The 18,053-nt window shown below is 35.6% G+C and overlaps 2 protein-coding genes across 6 annotated transcripts in view; one reads left to right on the top strand and one right to left on the bottom strand.

Moving 5' to 3' along the window:
• The window catches only part of PARPBP (PARP1 binding protein), a 54,285-nt gene extending 41,078 nt beyond the window's left edge, over nt 1–13,207 (top strand). For 3 of the 5 annotated variants that reach the window (XM_035559561.2, XM_035559575.2, XM_035559563.2), the window contains 3 exons: nt 17–98; nt 10,680–10,815; nt 11,482–13,181. In XM_035559561.2, coding sequence (XP_035415454.1) covers nt 17–98; nt 10,680–10,815; nt 11,482–11,816 — 553 coding nt within the window. In that variant the 3' untranslated portion in view covers nt 11,817–13,181. Of the gene's footprint in view, nt 1–16; nt 99–10,679; nt 10,816–11,481 lie in introns of all 5 variants that reach the window. The other 2 variants (XM_035559582.2, XM_035559569.2) reach the window with 2 other exon arrangements.
• Nucleotides 12,098–13,521, bottom strand: PMCH (pro-melanin concentrating hormone). Its single transcript, XM_035559612.2, has 3 exons — nt 13,210–13,521; nt 12,500–12,701; nt 12,098–12,235 (listed from the first exon to the last, which is right to left on the bottom strand). Exons 1-3 carry the CDS (start codon nt 13,453–13,455, stop codon nt 12,186–12,188), a joined length of 498 nt encoding a protein of 165 aa, XP_035415505.1. The 5' UTR covers nt 13,456–13,521; the 3' UTR covers nt 12,098–12,185.
• Between the last annotated feature and the right edge of the window lie 4,532 nt (nt 13,522–18,053).

Below are 18,053 nucleotides of genomic sequence, written 5' to 3'. Positions count from 1 at the left end.
TCTCTTTTTAATATAGATCTCCAGCACAGTCCGATGGATCTTCCCCAAAACCTCTTAGACAGCGTATTCAGAAATCTATGGATGAAAAAATAATTAAGGTACTGCATAAGAATCATTATGCACAGATGGGTACACTGAAATAATAATGCTAAAATGAAAATAATAGTGTTAAAAATCTCAAACACTTGTCTGAAAGGTAGTCCATAGCTAAAGAAGTGATTACCTAATAGTTAGTGGCCTAACTCAAACAGTACTGCAATATTAAAATGAAATGAAAACATCTAACACTCTGGAAGAGAGAGGCTTTAAACTTAAAAATACTTCCTCATGAAGAACGTCTCTTAATGGCAATTTGCTGAGTTAGTCTATATTTCTTCATTTAACCATCTATGTATGTCAGGACTATAGAATTAAAACTGAAGTTATGTGAAAGCAAAAATAATATTGAACATAAGGACCTGATTTCAGTTCTGAAACAATAACTACTTTTTCATTGTATTTTTTTCAGAACACTTTTTTTTTTAAATCCATGCTATTTTGTAGATGAAATTGAGCATTACAACAATATGTTGATATTGTGAGTGTTTGTAATGAAAAGACCATCTTCAGTGTTTCTGAATATTGCAGGCTTCCTAAAATTGCATTTTACATAGTCTCTTTTTCTCAAACTTGTCAAATGTTAATGTTGAAACTTTGGAAGGAGAGCTTGTATCTTCCACAGGATTTCAACAGAGCGCTAAATGTGAAAGTAGTGACTTAGTATTCTTTACAAACTTTATTCTGACAACAGATGAAAGCACAAATATAATTAGTATGTAAGGAAGGCAACAGAGGTTTTATAGGCCATCAGAATTAGTTTTGGAACAGCATAATGAAAAATATGTCTCTGCCACTGAAGATGAAGGGAATTTTAATATATTACATGTATGAGAAATAGAAAGTCATTAAAAGGAACTAAAATGAAAAGTACTGTCAATATTTCCAGCATGTGTTTTAAACATACTCCAATTCCATACAGACTTTTTTTTTAGAGGGGTAAATACGAGGACTGGTGGTTTGGATGCATGCACTAATTAAGGTGAAATTTAGCTTAAAACTAATAGGAAAACATTTGAAAAGACTGGAGCTGATAAAAGATCTTCATGATAATTTTGCTATAAATAGCATATTTAAATTGCAGCTTATTCATCAAATAGCCAAAAAATGTGATATTCTGTTTGCATAATACATTGAAATAATTTTCTCATCTAAACAGAAGTTTTGTAATTTGATTCATGAACAGCTATAGTCAGCATCAAAAATATCTACAATTAATTTATCATGATTTACTGGAAATATACAAAGTTTTTTATACAGACTGTCAAAAATATGAGACTTGAGATTGATTCATATTATGAAGCCATTTTTTCTTTTTTGAAAAATATGTTTTTGCTAATCAAAAACATGAGATTATCTACCATGGAGAATTGCTGTGCAAATAAATAGTTCTCATCAAAAGTCTCTGATATCTTAATTATCTCTAATCTCCTATGATTATCTCTAATCTCCTGTGCTGCTTGTGTAATGCCTGACCGTAACAAGTTTGCTGTGACTCCTGTGCCCCTTGTTAACATAGTACAAGAGTCTATTTTTCTCTAGGACTTTTGTCTTAGCCTTGATTTCACCATGACACTGAATATACCTTTAGCAAAATAGAATTAAGTATCTAGTGTTTTTAGCCAATAATTTTTGAGGTCTTTCAATCTACTTCTAAATCCAATTTTGATACTCATAAGGTGCCTATTATAAATGGGGAAGACTATATTCAAATATAAACTTTTATCTTATAAGATCTTTTATCTTAAGAAAAGCAAAATTAAGAGGGAACAAGTGACAGGTCTAAAGTCTATGGTTTGCCCTTCTAGACTTTCTTTGGTGTCTTGGACTGTAAAGTTTGCTTATAGTGTTACCTTTTGTAGATTAAATATGTGATGGTTGACACTCTTTACATACTTTAGCAATGTGAATGATAACGTATGTGTTACTAATGTTAACATAAATGGCCACTTGGATCTACAAAACTCAAGTGTTTCAGAGCAACATTGGGGCTGCTAAACTGACACTACTAATTGTAAGCATTCTTCATGACTTTCTTCCAGTGTATCACTATTGTACCAGAAAGAAAATGTCCAGCATGGAACTAAGGCCAAATATCTCACAATGTTTTTCCATATAAAAAAAAGTGAAAATAAAAATCATACAGTTCAAAATGTAAATAGTCTGCAATTATGTATGAGTATAGACTCAAGTTCTTACTCTGGTTGTGATGCCTGAATGTTTCACATTGTTTGCAATTCTCTTTTCTGTGTATCAGACAAATATTGCCATCCAAACTACACTGTATGCTTGCGAAGTCTACAGTTATTCTCCTGCTATTCTTATGTTCACTTCAGGCTTACTTCTTCCAGTCAACTGAAATTACTGTTGCCAAAATGTCTACTGACTTTTCTAACTGAAACTCAGAGATAGTTCACTGCCCTTTGTCATTGATCTCCATCCTCTCACAGAAAATCCTGCTTTCCTTCTTGAAGCATTATTCATCTTTTATTTTGTCTTTTCCGGGTTGTCTTTTTACCATTCTAACAATTTTTACAGGTTTTTTTCTGCATGTTTCTCCTCCTTTCTTTTCTTCCTTTTATTGTGAAGACTTACAGGATCCTGTCTTTCCCTTTTCTCTTTCTGTACCTTCTTTGTGGAAGAATATATCTACAAACAGAAGTTCAGGTATTATCCTGTTCGTAAATCTACACTTAATCTAAGTATGTCTTTTGTCAAAACTAACAGATTTTGTAACTTTTTCTATAGTGTCCTGTGAATCAACACCTGTTGATGTTGAAGTGGTATGTCTGTCTGCCTTCATATATTTAACGTTGGGAACAGTATCCTTTCTATTACTTTTTTTGCACCATAACAGCTCTGGAATATATTCTTCTTTATCCATACGTCCACTCAGCTATAATATATTAAAGATTCATCTTGCTTTTTGATCATGGTGGTATATTTTTATTGGAATTGATAGATGCAGCTTTGGCCTGTCTTCACTGAGATTGACAACCGAACAGCAAAGTGGGTAGATACTAAATGCCATTCTTCTGTTTGCGTATCAGTATATTTCTTTAAGTTGTAGTAGATACAAGCTACTCGTTTTAACCCATCCCAGCCACATTGATTATTTCTGATTTGCTGCCCTGAGATATCTGTTCTTACTTACATTCAGCCTACAATACTAGTTTTCACTGTTGGTTTGTTAATTTTGAGACTAGCTCTTCCAGCTGTCTTGTTTTATATTTTTTCTTATGGCTGAAGAGATTTCCTGTGGATATCTGCAAAACTCATTATCCTCATTTAAAGATTTTTTAGTACCTTTAAATCAGCCTCTCCTCAAAACTTAGCAGTTTTATGTATTGAGATGGATGCCTATTACAGTGACTAATTTGGGTTCCTTTCCTTATGAATCCATATATTTCTTGTCTTAGATTGTAATGTCTCTTGGTAGAAATAATTTTTGTTCTGACTTTACTGTGCAGCACATAACACAATACATTTCTTGTCCATAACCACAGATCTCAAGTGTTGTAGTAGTATTTATCACCTTCTTATGCTGAATGTCAGTTTTCATAATTATTTCATACAACTGTCTGAGAATGTGTACAGGTTGCTTGTAAAATTCACACTTGTAAATTTTGTCATGTATGGTGCACTAATTTTAACAATTGACTCAGAAGAGATGCTGTACATATATTCTGAATAAGGAAAGTAGAAACATGATATTTCTTCTTGTTGTTAGTGATTCTTTTGAGAAATTTCTTATTCAGTATATGTGATGGTAGCATTTGTTCCATAAAACTGTCGTAAGGACCCTTTTTCCAGACTGCCTCTGGCATGTGATTAGATTGTTAGTCTACTAACTATAGGCTTTGTCCCATAGAAATCTCTTTTTCCATGATATATGGGAGAGGAAGAAAAATGCAGTGGTGAGTATACAGAGTAGTAGAAAAACACGGTAGCTTGGTTCTGTGCTGAGTCCCATCAAGAAGCATGTGGTGAATAAAGAAGTTTAGGAAAAACTAGTAAATGAAGGAAGAAACGGACACTTCACTAAATTAAAAAATAAAAATAAAAATTATACCCTCTCCTTCTGTAAGAGGAAGTGATTTCTCACATCTGCAGAATTATGTGGAGAACTGCAGATCGATACTATCTAAACCTACGGCATAATATCATGAACATATTTTTAGTAACTAAAAATACGGAGAGTGGAAAAATAAACAGATAGCTATGAATTGGAATTTGTATTTAAAAATAAGATAAACCTATTACTTTTTCCATTGTATCAAAACCAATTCCTGGCAACAGTGGAAGAGACAAAGAAATATTTCATCTTGCAATCATTAAATACTGGAACATATGCAAAAAGCTCACCTAACTATAAGGGCATTTGTTAGAAGGCAAGGCCACCACTTTGAAGAAGGAGAAATTTGGGGAATTAGTATGTTGTACCTTTTCATTCCCTCCAGCAGAAGTAGGAAAGAGAAATAATAAGAAACTCAATCCTCTCATAGGATGATGCAATTAAGAAATCAGTTGTGTTTCAAGGTTGCTATCTATTGTTAAAGGGAAGTGTCTTAATGGGGAGTGGTGTATTGTAGAAGGAATTATACTTTCATTAATTTAAAACCCCACTATTTGATAATGGATTTTGCTGAATGCAATGGGGTTATGCAAGCAGTATTTATTGTTGTGTGAGAGGAATGGAATGACTGTCACAATCGTCTCCTTTAATTAGATTAAAGATCAACTTAAGGCAATAAACAGGTCGCATAATAAAGATTTTAGTCTTTCTTTTGCACCTGAAAAGATTAACTGGAGTTTCAAGCTGTAGGGAAAGTATTGTACCAGAGCTAATGAGGTTGGGTGAAGCTGAGAACACTAGCGGTTAAGAAGGAAGGAATTAAAACATATTAGGCTGTGAGCATATAAAATGTGAGAGAGTAACAAATTTATTTTATTTTTTTTAACTCAGGATTGTTTTGGCCTTTTGATGCATCGTGTTAGAAATCTTGCTGCATTGTTAACACATTTACCCCACGACAGCTGCAAGAGCTTTCAGTAGTTTGGCATGTTTTTTTTTTTCTTCCTAATGTAACTGTAGATAACTTTTCCTATATGAGGCACTATTTTCTTCCAATTGGGAACAAAACTGTAGTTTTAGTTTTAAAAGAATTTGTGGCTAAAGAACTCTAACAAATCTTGGCATGTTTTAAGTTCATTGTAATTTTACTGTGTATAGAAATCCTTCCAAAGAAAAAGCTCCACAAAGCAAAAAATTCCAGTCTGCCTTTCTCATGTGACTTGTTCATGCTTATGTAAAATGACTTAATATCTAGCTTCAAGCATTTCTGTTATTCTTCATTGCTTAGTTCCCTAAATGCTGTTACTTGAGAAAATTGTTTTTGCCTATTTGTGATTCCAGCACAAATAAACTGTGACTTGGAAAACTATCAACAGGAAGTTATCAAGAGTTTTCTGTATGCCCACTATAATTGTGAAGAGAAAATTCATAGCAACGGAGAAAATAATCCTCCTCAGGTAGTTCTCTCATCTATAGTATCAAGAAATTTTCTGACTGGAATATGATTATTAGGAACGCTAAACTTATTAGTAGTTTCTATGGGTATGAAGTGTGCCAAAAAGATGAGTACCTGGAGGAGAAAGGGGAAGGGGAGACAAAGGTTATGTCAGCACAAAATCCAAAGAAAGTTTTTATTACTTTCTGGAATCATTTATTTGATAAACCATACTTGTGTCGAAAATACCATTTTTGTTTCTACAAGACCCCTAGACTACTTTCCAAGGATCCCTGCCTGTGAATTTTGAGTACTCTCAAAACCCAATAATGATGTGATTTGTGGCTGTTTTCAAATCAGTAGTGAGTTAATTTAGGATAGCAAAAAGCTGGTATAATGTCACCCCCCCCCCAAAAAAATGATGGATTTGGCAAAATCATAGTTTAAGCCATTACTCTTTGTCCTATCACTGTACTCCCTGACAGAGTTCCTCCCCAGCTTTCCTGTAGGCTCCCTTTAAGTGCTGGAAGGCAGCTGCAAGGTCTCCCCAGAGCCTTCTCTTCTCCAGCCTGAACAACCCCAACTCCCTCAGCCAGTCTTCATAGGAGAGGTGCTCCAGCCCCTTGATCATCTTTGTGGCCCTCCTCTGGACTCGTTGTAATAGGTCCATGCTCTTCTTAAAAGGGGACCCCAGAGCCGAACGCAGCACTCCAGGTGGGGGCTCATGAGAGCAGATTAGAGGGACAGAATCACCTCCCTCCACCTGCTGGCCATGCTGCTTTTCTTGCAGCTCTGGATACAGTTGACTTTCTGGGCTGCAAGTGCACATTGCTGGCTCATGCCAAGCTTCTTGTCAACCAACACCCCCCAGGTCCTTCTCATCAGGGCTGCTTTCAATCCATTCTCTGCCCAACCTGTATTTGTATTTGGGGTTGCCCTGACCCAGATGCAGGACCTTGAACTTGGCCTTGTTGAACCTCATGAGGTTCACAGAGGCCCACCTCTTAAGCCTGTCAAGGTCCCTCTGGATGGCACCCCTTCCATCCGGCATGTCGACCACACCACACAGCTTGGTGTCATTGGCAAACTTGTTGAGGGTGCACTCAATCCCACTGTCCATGTCACCAACAGTATGAAATGCTTTGCACAAGTCCAGGTAGGTGATGTCGGTTGCTCTTCCTCTATCCACCAATGCTGTAACCCTGTTGTAGAAGGCCACCAGATTTTCAGGCACAATCAGTCCTTAGTGAAGCCATGTTAGCTGTCACCAATCATCTCCTTATTTTCCGTGTGCCTTAGCATAGTTTTCAGGAGGATCTGCTCCATGATCTTGCCAGGCACAAAGGTGAGACTGACTGGTCTGTAGTTTCCCAGGTCTTCCTTTTTTCCCTTTTTAAAAATGGGGGTTATGTTTCCTTTCTTCCAGTCAGCAGGAACTTCGCTGAACTGCCACGACTTCTCAAATATGATAGCAGCTTAGATAAGCAGTAAAAGCTTGCTATTACCTGAGCTATTAGGTAATTAGCTATGAGGACATTTTTCATGGTTGTATAACATGATACCTTGCTTTGGTGATGACATTTACCATTTATTCTTTTCATTCTCTTCCCTTTGCACTCCTTTTTTTCAATTTACCTTTACTACTTTTTCTAAAATAACAAGGGTAAGGGTGCAGAGAATACATTTTCTCTTCCTTTTTATCTCTCTTTTCCTTTTCCAAATAGTACTCTAATTGTTTGGCTAGAAAATAAAAACATGTGTTTGTTGTTACTGATGTAGGTTTTCAAATTCTATTATGCTATTCCAGTGTATAAAAAACAAATCTCAACATTCTTACTGACTAACTATTGGCAGTACTGTCTGTATGCAGATGGTGGAAGGAGATCTGGAATAGATTATCAACTAACTTTTAGAAATAAATAGAGCATACACCATTAATATTTTATATAAATGTGAATGTTTTATGTTGGCATCTCAAGGAACTGAAATGCTCCTTTAGGTACAGAAGTCAAGGTGGGAGAATGTGTTACATATTCTGTTCATTAGGGCTACTAACTGACCTACATGTGCTGAACACAGCATGTCTTATATTCTGTTTTACTTTCTTGCAGCTGAACAATAGTAACAGTAAACCCCATTATATGAAATGCGACAGAATTTCTTTATCCATATAAGTACAACAATAACATCCTTCTTGCTTGTGAAAAGGAACAGGGACACTAAGTATGAGTTAATTTCACACAACTTATGTGCAACTACTTGATTAGCAAGTTGAGCTCTCAACATCTTTTCACTCTCCCAGAGCTGTGGGTTACTGGGGTGGTGACGTGAGTGGAGTTCAGGGAATTTAACGTGCAAAACCTCTCGTTTTTAGGGCTATTTCAGGTTGTTGAAAGGCTTTGTTTTGTGTTTTTCAATCAAATTGTAAGTTGCTCTTTTATCTTTAAAAACTTTCCAGAAAAGCTTTACATTTTATTTCAACACTACACTAGTGCTCTTTTGTTCTGCCTTCAGGCTATTAAAATTTGCTTGTTGCTAACTCAATGTAATGCAGTTGTTGTACTGGCAAATATACATTCCTAGACCAGAAAGAAAGTTTGACTGTTTCAACAAGTCTAGTTTTGCACTCTTAATTCATATAAATCCTCTAGGTTAGTAGTAGCATCAGCTGAAACAGTTGTATTTGGTAGAGCTTTGTATAATGTTTGTAAATGACTAAATGGCATGTGATATGACACAGAGTAAAGTTTTGAAGCATATTTCAAGCTTCAGTGCAGTTGAAATGAAGACAGATGAGTTTGTGAAACTTTTTCAGTATTTGATCTTTACTTCAGTCCTTTAACGCCACATATTCTAATCCCTGCAAACTAAATTACTGAAGTGTCAGGTGAGAGTGGTAAAAAGGAAACCCTGATATCCCAAAAAACAACTGAATTCGTTGTTGTTTATAGAACACTAACTATCAAGCTTTCTTTGATTTTTTTTTTTTGTGCTGCATATATTATATCTTCATCAGCTCAGAATAAATTGTAGCTTATTTGCCTTTTGCAATAAGGATATGTGATAGAATTCTGTGCAAGATATTGTTGCATAATTTTTGATTTGTGTCATTTACTGAACAATAATTGAGGATTGAGCGGATTTAAAAGGATTATGATGAAGTATTGAAGAAAAATAGCAAACCCAGGAAACTTAAAATTATGTTTTAATATTTCTATTAATATTAATTCTTAAACTAAACAAAATTTAAGCCCCTTATATTCTGATTAAAATAAACATATAAATTAGGATATTAAATTTAATTAAACAAGATTAGACTGTTTTTTTTTAATTATTTCAAATTATCTGTCTGATTATTTGGGTATAGTTGCTTTATCCTTCTGTACCGGGTTTATGTGGCAAGGTTTTGGTAGCAGAAGGCCTAGAGTTGTGGCTTCTATGAGAAGAGATCAAGAGCTACCCCTATGTTGGTCAGAGCCAGTTCCAGCTGGCTCCAAAAGAGACCCACCACTGGCCAAAACTGAGCCCATCAGTGATGCTGGTGGCATCTCTGTGACAACATATTTAAGAAACGGTAAAAACAAAACAAAACCAACCAACCAAACAAACAAAACACACTGAATGGTAGCTGTAAGAAAGGAGTGAGAAAAATGAGAGAAACAACTCTGCAGACACCAACCTCAGTAAAGAAGGAGGAGAAGATGCTCAAGGTGCCAAAGATTCCCCTAAAGCCCATGGAAAAGACCATAGCAAAACTTTAAGTAAGACTACATGGGTATGGGCATATTAAGTCAGAAAAAATGTTTCTTTAAAAACAACAACACAGCAACAACAAAAACCTGCGCTATCCTGGAGATATACTTAGGCTGCATCTCAGTGTTAAAAAGCTGGAGTCTGTTGGTTTATGTGGTTAAAAGCAGTATCTGATGAGACTGGCATAAACTGTGACTGAATTTTGTGGATGAAGGCCCCTGTAAAAGGAGGTTTCTGGCAATGTGTTATTTTCTGTTATTCTGTCTGAATTTGAAATTTTGAGTTGGAACTAAAACGTCTGTAGGGCTGAAACTTGAACTCAAAGAAGAAAAGTGGAGTTGTATAATGCAAACTTTTTAACCTGAAAAGTGGCTGTAAGCTTCCTATTCACCAAATCCAGTCCAAAAAAAATAGTATTCCTTTTGTGACATTTCTTGCATTTTCTTTTTCCTGATATTTCTATAGCGTCACTTATTCAGTTCGCATTTATTTGGATTTACCTGTGCCATTGTAGTGTAATTATTAGCTAGAACTTCTAATCCACGCTGTACCTTTCAATATATTTTATATAATTCAGTAGAACTTCAAATAGTAGTGAGGACACAATTTGTCTTGCAGAGTATATAGCATTTGTGATAAATTGGCCAGAAAGTACAAAGCTTGACCCTGAAATTCTAAGTGATAGTCAGAAAAACTGTAAGCTAACCATAAACTGAGGAAAGTTGACCTGGAACCACTGCTTCCAGTAAATATAGATATATTGACTATATTAAAATTTCTGTACAATTTTTTGTAGATAAGCCATATATTTTGATTTGTTTGTGCTATAGGGCTAGGTTACTTGCTTCCAGGACTAGGAGGCAGACATGGACATGCAGAACCAGATACAGTAGCGTTCTTCAATATTGTAGATTTCTGGCAATTTAGGGTGTGTGGGTATGTTTTGACAAATGTGGAGTTGGGCATAGGCATTCAATATGGAAATGCCTTTATTCTGCGATTAAATGGAAAATCTGAAATTTACCAAAGAGAGATGTGAAATAATACTTTATACTGAAGTTTTAGATACAAGTATATTGAAGCTTAATTTATATTAGCTGTCATCCTTTTTTCAGTGTTACTGTTGTAAGTATTCTTGAAAGGCTATATACTTTGTAAATGAGTACTTCATATAAACATTTTTGATGTGAGTATACTCATTTTTCTAGTATTTGATCTAAAACTTTCAAGACAGGAGAATGGAAACTTAGTATATTATTAGTCTTGCAAGTGATGCCTTTTACTTCTATAAGTAAAGATAATGTCAATTACTATTTACAGATGAAGCAATCTTCGATCAAATCTCAGTTTGCATGTACATATAAAAATGAATTGAGTGAGATAGAGGGTCATGGTTTCTTCAGCAGTAGCCAAATGTCAACCTGTGAACATCCTGCACCAAAGCAACATTTACAAGGTAAATATTTCACAGTTAAGCTGTAGTAAAATTGAATAAGTGAATGTGATAGCTAATATTTCAAGTGTTATCAGAGAAGGCTTTAGTAAAACTCAGGTATAAATATGTTTTCAAGAAGAAATTGACCTCTCATTATTTTGTATATTGTGTGATGCAAATGCCTTTATATTAAAATTGTAATGCTAATGTTTTAAAAATTTAAATATCTTTGAAACGTATGTATTAATGCTATCTTAAAGTAAAAAAAAAATATATTTTACACAATATAGTGTAAAATATACACTTTCTTCTTATATTATGTAAACAAGCTAACTGAAATTTATATTTTTGCGATTAAGAAAAGACACATTTGGGTTACTCCACTAGAAGCAATATCATATATGTAATTTCTAGGCTCTTTAAGCATCTTTTCCAATATCTTAAAACTTTAAATCCACTTCCCTAATTCATGTGCCATAACATATTTTTAGCAATATCATTTTAAAAAGGCAGTGTACTTAACACGTAGCGAATGTAACTGCAATGACCAGAATAGTTTTTCTTTGCTTTATAAAGCAATCATTTTGATTAAAAATCACTTGACAGTCCTCTGATAGAAAACAGATGAATAATTCCAGGTAATATTTTTAATTTTTCACATATGTTTTTGATACTCTTATATGACAGAAGGTATGAATTCATGTCTTGACATACCAGTGCTTGGAACTATTTCTGAAAATGTTCATCAGAATAGAAATTATACAGAAATGGGAAAACTGAGTTGTCGGCCAAGAAAAAAGAACTTCAGGAATGAACAGATGGATTTGAATAATGACAAAGTTATCTGTGATGAGGAAAGTGAATTATCTTTGCCAAAAAATGCTAAGAAACGTAAGACTTCAAACCACCCTCAGAAGAAATTGGACAGCAAAATTGATGGAAAAAGAAAGAACAACAAAACTGCAAGCAAGAATAAATTGATTGCTGGTCAGGCAAAATTAACTCAATTTTTTCGACTGTAAGTTTTTATTTTGACATACGTGGTCTGTTGACTCTTTCAGAAGTTGTAAAATTTTGCAAGTGAAGGGTGAAAATCATGAATTGCTTCCCTTTATACTCAAATAAGTGCAAATAGCTTGTGTGTAATATTAGACAAATATTTACAAGTCTGGATTATGCAGAAGTATTTTATTTTTTTTGATTACAGTACAACAGTAGTTACAACTATGTTCTCTTTTCGGTAGTGAATTACGTTTCCCTCTACATTGTGATGTAAAAGTATTTTAGATGCATATGTATAGCGACACTAAAGCACAATAACTTTTAATCATGTTAAATTCATAATAAAATGTTTAATCTTTCTCAAAGAAGGTGGTGTAGGTCAGTCATTTTCAGACTTGCCAACAAGGTCGATAGACTCTTCCCAGCATACACCTGAGCACTACAGGAAAAATGTGGAAGTTTAAAACATCAGAGAACTAGGAGTCTTTATGGTCTCTGGAAATATTGTTATTTTAACAAATGCCTTTCATACACCCAACCAAATACAGCAGAAGTAAATTGGAAATGTGGGATTTACTCAGCCCTAACAAATCCCAAATATCCCATGGATTTTCTAAATGAGTTGTTATCAAATGGCGTCAGAGACATTGCACTATACTTTACTAGAAAAATAATATGTGTTAAAAAATGAAAATACACTTACTGTCAAAATCTCTCCTTCCTATAGGGAATTTAGCTGAATTTTCTTCATCTGCAGTCTCTCTTTCCTGTATTGATTCAATATTCTGAATTTCAGTGTCAGCTGGAAAAGCCATGGCTCCCTTCAGTGCAAGATAAGGTAGTTGCTTCCTGCCCACATTGATTGGCATAGCATGATTTAAGAAATCATCTCTGGAGCCTGTGCCCTGTTTTAAGAGAAAACAAGAGTAACTGTTTGTCTTGAAAAAGATATAACCAGTTGTGTTGACTTTTTAAATTATCAATACAAGTATTTTATCATTCAACATAACATCTAAAAGCAAGTAATGACCGGCATTATGTCTTTGGCTGAAACAGTTTTATGGAAAAGTATACTTTAAGATAATGTCTGTCATATTTGGTGAAGTTGGAAACCTGTTGCTGCATATAGTGAGATACTGAAACATATGCTTTTTACCCACTAGTTTTGACTGCGTATATATCTGCTAAAATCTGGTTTTATTTATTTATTTATTTTAATTCAATTGCCCAGGTTATGCATTTAAAAGCTTGGAATTAAGTATTTGCAGTGTCTTGAGTGTATTATGCTTAGCTGTTGTTTTTTTCCTATATTCACCAGGTTATTGCTTTAAATTATTGTATTTGTCTTATAAAGGGCTATAAAGAGAATTTCTGTTTTACACTTAATAAAAAAATTTAAAACTGAAAACTCACAAAAAGCTTTGGGTTTCTGTCATCCTCTTCATCCAAAAAGCTTTCTTCAGCCATATAATGCTTCAGCAAAGGTATAGCTCCTCTCTTTCCAGCTCTATCTCCATTTTGAAGAGTTTTTCCTAGATTGAATGTGGTTAGCAACATATCTTCATCTTCAACCTTTTGCAGAGATTTTGAAACTGAGAGTAGGAAACCTTGAGAAAAAAGAGAGAGAGAGAGTATTAACATATACGATGAGATACACATTCTTAGTTACTTAATGCTTGCATAGAAGTTAAGCAGTTTTCAAGTTCTAAGAAAGCTTTTCAGCTGTAAATTAACATGTTCTCCATCTGTGTCCACTTTATATATTTTACAGAGTGAATGGAAACTACTTCAATTGCTGATGAGTTCCTTTAAATGAGTCATATTAAGGAGTAACCTTTTGTATAAACCTTCTAATCCCATCTATTGTTTAGAACTACTTAAACTTTTCTTTAGTATGGGTAATTTGTTTCTTTGTATGTTTTTAGAACAGCACAGATTAGCTCCTTAGAGGGATCAGGGTAGCAAAGTTCACAGAAAACACGGATGTCCATTTGTAGTGTTTATAAAGCTTTACATCCATTTAGGGCAATTTGAGAAAAGGAGCTAATTTACATAAGTAAGCAGGACTGTTGTAAAGGTGTGATTTATCATAGTTTTTGATCAAAAGTGATCTATTAAAGAGCTGGAAAACTTCAAATTTAACAATAACTTGGACTACTACTGTGTTGGAGCTGAAGTCATTAATTTGTCCATTATGTTTCATTATTCAAAGGGCTCATGTTAGAAATCTTCTTTAATACCTGAGTAATTGTCTGCATTTTCTTTCCAAAAACGGACATTTACCACCTACAAATATAGTCAGATATGCTTGCTAGAAAAGTAGAAAGAAACTTCATTTTTAAATTTAAAAAGTCTTTGAAGTATATCTATTATTCTGTAGAAGGAAATGCAGGATTTTCTGTATAACATTTTTTACTTCATCTGGAAAGCAAATGGGGCCAGCTCAAATTTAGCTAATCTCTTTATGTCGATGATTCAAACCGCCTATTCATTGACTGTGTGCCTCTGAGTTTGTTCTCATCCCTTAAATTTGTGTTTATTTTAACCTTTAGGGTACTGCGTAGAACCAAACATCCTGCTATTCAAGGCAAACCACTAGGAAGTTGACCAACAAACTGAGCAGGAGGGGCACCATTTCCCCCTTGTTTTCATCCCTCACTCTCTGTTTTGCTTTTCATGCTTTTTCTCTGAACTGTCATACATTAGCAACATTTTTGTTTTATTAGCAAAAGTGATTTCTTGCACTGCTTCTCTTTTTTGTTGTTGTTCTTGTTTTCTGATGGTCTTCTATCAGAAGTATCTACCAGTGATGTGGAGTGAAAGACAAAGTAAGACTGACCAGCCTACAACACATCAGTGGTAGCTGCAAACAAGTATACATTATGTCCTTATACAAACATGAAAAATGAAACCTTCCGTTTATATGTCTGAGTGCCAGTCCACATATTTAGTTTCAGGCACGCTTTAAAACTACAACTGTCTCTTCTTGCTCTTATTAAGAACGTCCTAGAGAAGTTGTTGAAGTACAGCTTGGATGAGCAGACAGTGAAGTGGTTCTAAAACTAAGTGAATGGCTGAACCCAGAGGGTAGGTGTCAGTGGTGCAAAATGTAGCTGGAGGCCATTAACAAGTGGAGTACCCCAGGAATGAATACTGGGTCCAGTCCCGTTTAATATCTTTATTAACAATGTGAACAATGGGGTAGAGTGCAGCCCCTCAGTAAATCTGCAGGTAACACGAAAGAGAGTGGCTGACTCACCAGAGGGGCTGTGCAGCCAACCAGAGCGGCCTTGACAGGCTGGACAGGTGGGTTGACCAGAATCTCATGAAGTTCAACAAGGAGAAGTGAAGAGTCCTGCACCTGGGGAGGAACAATCCCAGGCGCCAGGGCATGCTGGGGGCCACCCAGCTGGAGAGCAGTTCTGCAGAACAGGACCTAGGAGTCCTAGTGGACACTGTTGAACGTAAGTCAGCAGTGTGCCCTTGCTGACAAAAAGGCTAAGGGTATTCTTGACTGCATTAGGCAAAGGAGTGCCAGCAGGTCAAGAGGTGATCCTTCTCCTCTGCTCAGAATTGGTGAGGCTGCACCTGGAGCACTGTGTCCCATTCTGGGCCACCCAGTACAAGAGACTTGGACACAGATGGAAAGAGTCCAGTAAAATGACTAAGGGATGGGAGCATATCTCTTAAGAGGAAAAGCTGAGAGAAATGTGACTCTTCAGCTTGGAGAAAAGGAGGCGTAGGGGGGAGGTCTCACCAATGTGTACAAATACTTGAAGGGAAGGTGCATAGAGGATGGAGTCAGGCTTTTTTCAGTTGCCAGGATGAGGCAATGGGCACAAACTAGAACACAGGAGGCGCTGTCTGAACACCAGGAAGCACTTTACTGTGCAGATAAAGAACTTCTTTACTGTGCAGGTGAGAGAGCACTGGCCCAGCTTGTCCAGGGAGGTTGTGGAGTCTCCCTCCTTGGAGATCTTCAAAAGCCATCTGAACCTGGTCCAGGGCCACCTACTCTAGGTGGCCCTGTGTGAGCCAGATGACGATGACCAGACGTCCCTGCCAACCTCAGCCATTCTGTGATTACTCTTAGGTAAATGTACTTGTTAATGCCTGAAAACATAATCTTCATGCAGCTTTTTCGCACTGTTGCAAGAAATAACAAGGAAGTATAGAATAGAAAGAACTGTGTGAGTAGATAGAAAATAAATGAGTGAATTAAGCAATACTGCCTTTTAAACAAAAAGGTAATTACCATCTAATTACAGAATACCTATGGTCTGGAGACTGGCTAGCTAGCATCTAGCCTGACACATTTTTGCAAGATTTGTGTACGCAAAGGCATCAGAGGCCTGGAATTTCTCCCATACTCATGCATGAATAATTTTCATGTAACAAGTGGAGTACCCCAGGAATGAATACTGGGTCCAGTCCTGTTTAATATCTTTATTAACAATGTGAACAATGGGGTAGAGTGCAGCCCCTCAGTAAATCTGCAGGTCATGAATAATTTTCATGCATAGCTTTTGAGCCTAATGCTTAGTATTAACTGTTGAGCAATAAATAAAACAGGTATATCTGATATAAAGCCAGAATTTTTTTTAAAGTATCAGAATTGAAAAACTTTACTATGCAAGAAAGTTTTTAAACAAGCTTAAAAAATCATTTTAGTGAATTTTAGAATAGCACAAAAATACAAGGGCACCTTTGTTCATTATGCTACAGGGCTTACTCAAAATCTCTAAATCTCTAGACAATAAAAATGCAAAGAAAACTCTCACAAAAATAGTTATTTTAATATTTTTTCAATCTTATTTGAGCAGCACCTCACTTTGGCCTAACAAATTGGCAACAGCTGGGGAATATGCCATTGCATTTTATTACTTCACACAGTCAATAAGCCAGACCTAAGGGGACATGAAGCTTCTTCAGCATTTTTGTATTTAGGAACATAATACATATACAAATGCCTACTAATTTTTAGGCACATTTATTTAAGAAGTAATTGGACTCTGAATGGTTTTGATCATAATGAGAGGTGTATTCATCATTGAGTCCTTTCTTAGGATTCTTTGTACCTAATAAATTGGTGTAGTCTCTTGGGAAAAATTTGCCCATATGCTGTTTAACATTAATTGAACTGTTCTTTTCTCTGTTTAAAAACAAACAGACAACCAAAAACTATTCCTCATCTTCCCCCAGCTAAGTTTCTTGTTCTGAAAGACCTTCTTCAAAACAGTCCATTGGTGATATGGCGATATGTGTAACTGTTAAGGGACTTTCAATCAATCAGAAAAGTGGAAGGAAGAGATATTCCTCAAGTAGTATTGACTATTGGCTTCTTACTGCAGCAAAAAGCAAAAAGGAGTCATGATTGTGAGCATGCTGCATAAAAGCTGCAGCACTAGTCAAAGGTTGAATGGCAGAATTATAAATATTGGCTTGTTGATTACAGCAAATTCGAATAAGGTGGGTTTTTCTTTCTTTTTTTTTTTCATATTTTCTCTTTTATTTGTCCTGCTATTAGATTCAACATAAATCTGTAAGCATAGAAGCTTTTTGGTCTCATAACACAAGGAACAACTTCGGACTTCGGAGTATAAAGGAAATACTTACATCCTTTTCTTAGTTTTATTAACCTCAGTCTGCCTTGAGATTGCTTTGCTATGTCTGCCAGGATGCCTGGTGTTTTGCAAGTCTTTTTAGACTATTTGGTTCTCTTCAGTCAACTGTACCTCATCAAGCAAACTGTAGTTTATATAGCCATCTTTGCACTTACGTTCTTATTATGTAAAAAGAGTTTGAATTAGTCTGTTTTATACAAACCTGTGTTTAATACAAACCTGTATTTCTGAGAAAAGACCCTACAGCACAAAATTATTGTGGATGAGACACAGTTAATTTGTCTGAAACCAACCAACAGCACGAGCTCCCTTGTAAGCATAATAAAAGAGGCTGAGGAAGACTGCAGTCCCTTTTCTTTGCAGGGAGATAAGTAAATTTCAGCTAAGTAAAACCAGAAAAAAGCAGGAGGTGCAACTGAAATTCTGAACTGCCTTTGACTTCATGATGTCTGGGAGAAGCCATGAGCCTGGCTATCTTGTGCAAGTCTGCTAGAATTCCTGCAATTTCTACTCTTCACCATTAACATTCATACAGTTTTGACAATGCTGAAGTGAGTCACTTGTTTTGGATAACTAGCACTGAGACAGGAGAATTTCTTTAGAAGATTTGCCTTTTGAAAGTGCTGGACCAGT

This window comes from Cygnus atratus, chromosome 1 (assembly GCF_013377495.2).
Source record: "Cygnus atratus isolate AKBS03 ecotype Queensland, Australia chromosome 1, CAtr_DNAZoo_HiC_assembly, whole genome shotgun sequence".
NCBI classification, from domain to species: Eukaryota; Metazoa; Chordata; class Aves; order Anseriformes; family Anatidae; genus Cygnus; species Cygnus atratus.
Note: the sequence above shows the minus strand (reverse complement) of the source record. Positions and strands in the feature narration are given on the sequence as shown.

Coding starts and splice junctions, on each gene's coding strand:
- PMCH (XM_035559612.2), bottom strand. CDS start 13,455: ATGTGTATCTCATCGTATATGTTAATACTCTCTCTCTCTCTTTTTTCT. Junction 12,702..13,209: donor ACAGAAACCCAAAGCTTTTT/GTGAGTTTTCAG, acceptor CTCTTAAAACAG/GGCACAGGCTCCAGAGATGA. Junction 12,236..12,499: donor AGGAAGGAGAGATTTTGACA/GTAAGTGTATTT, acceptor TTTTTCCTGTAG/TGCTCAGGTGTATGCTGGGA.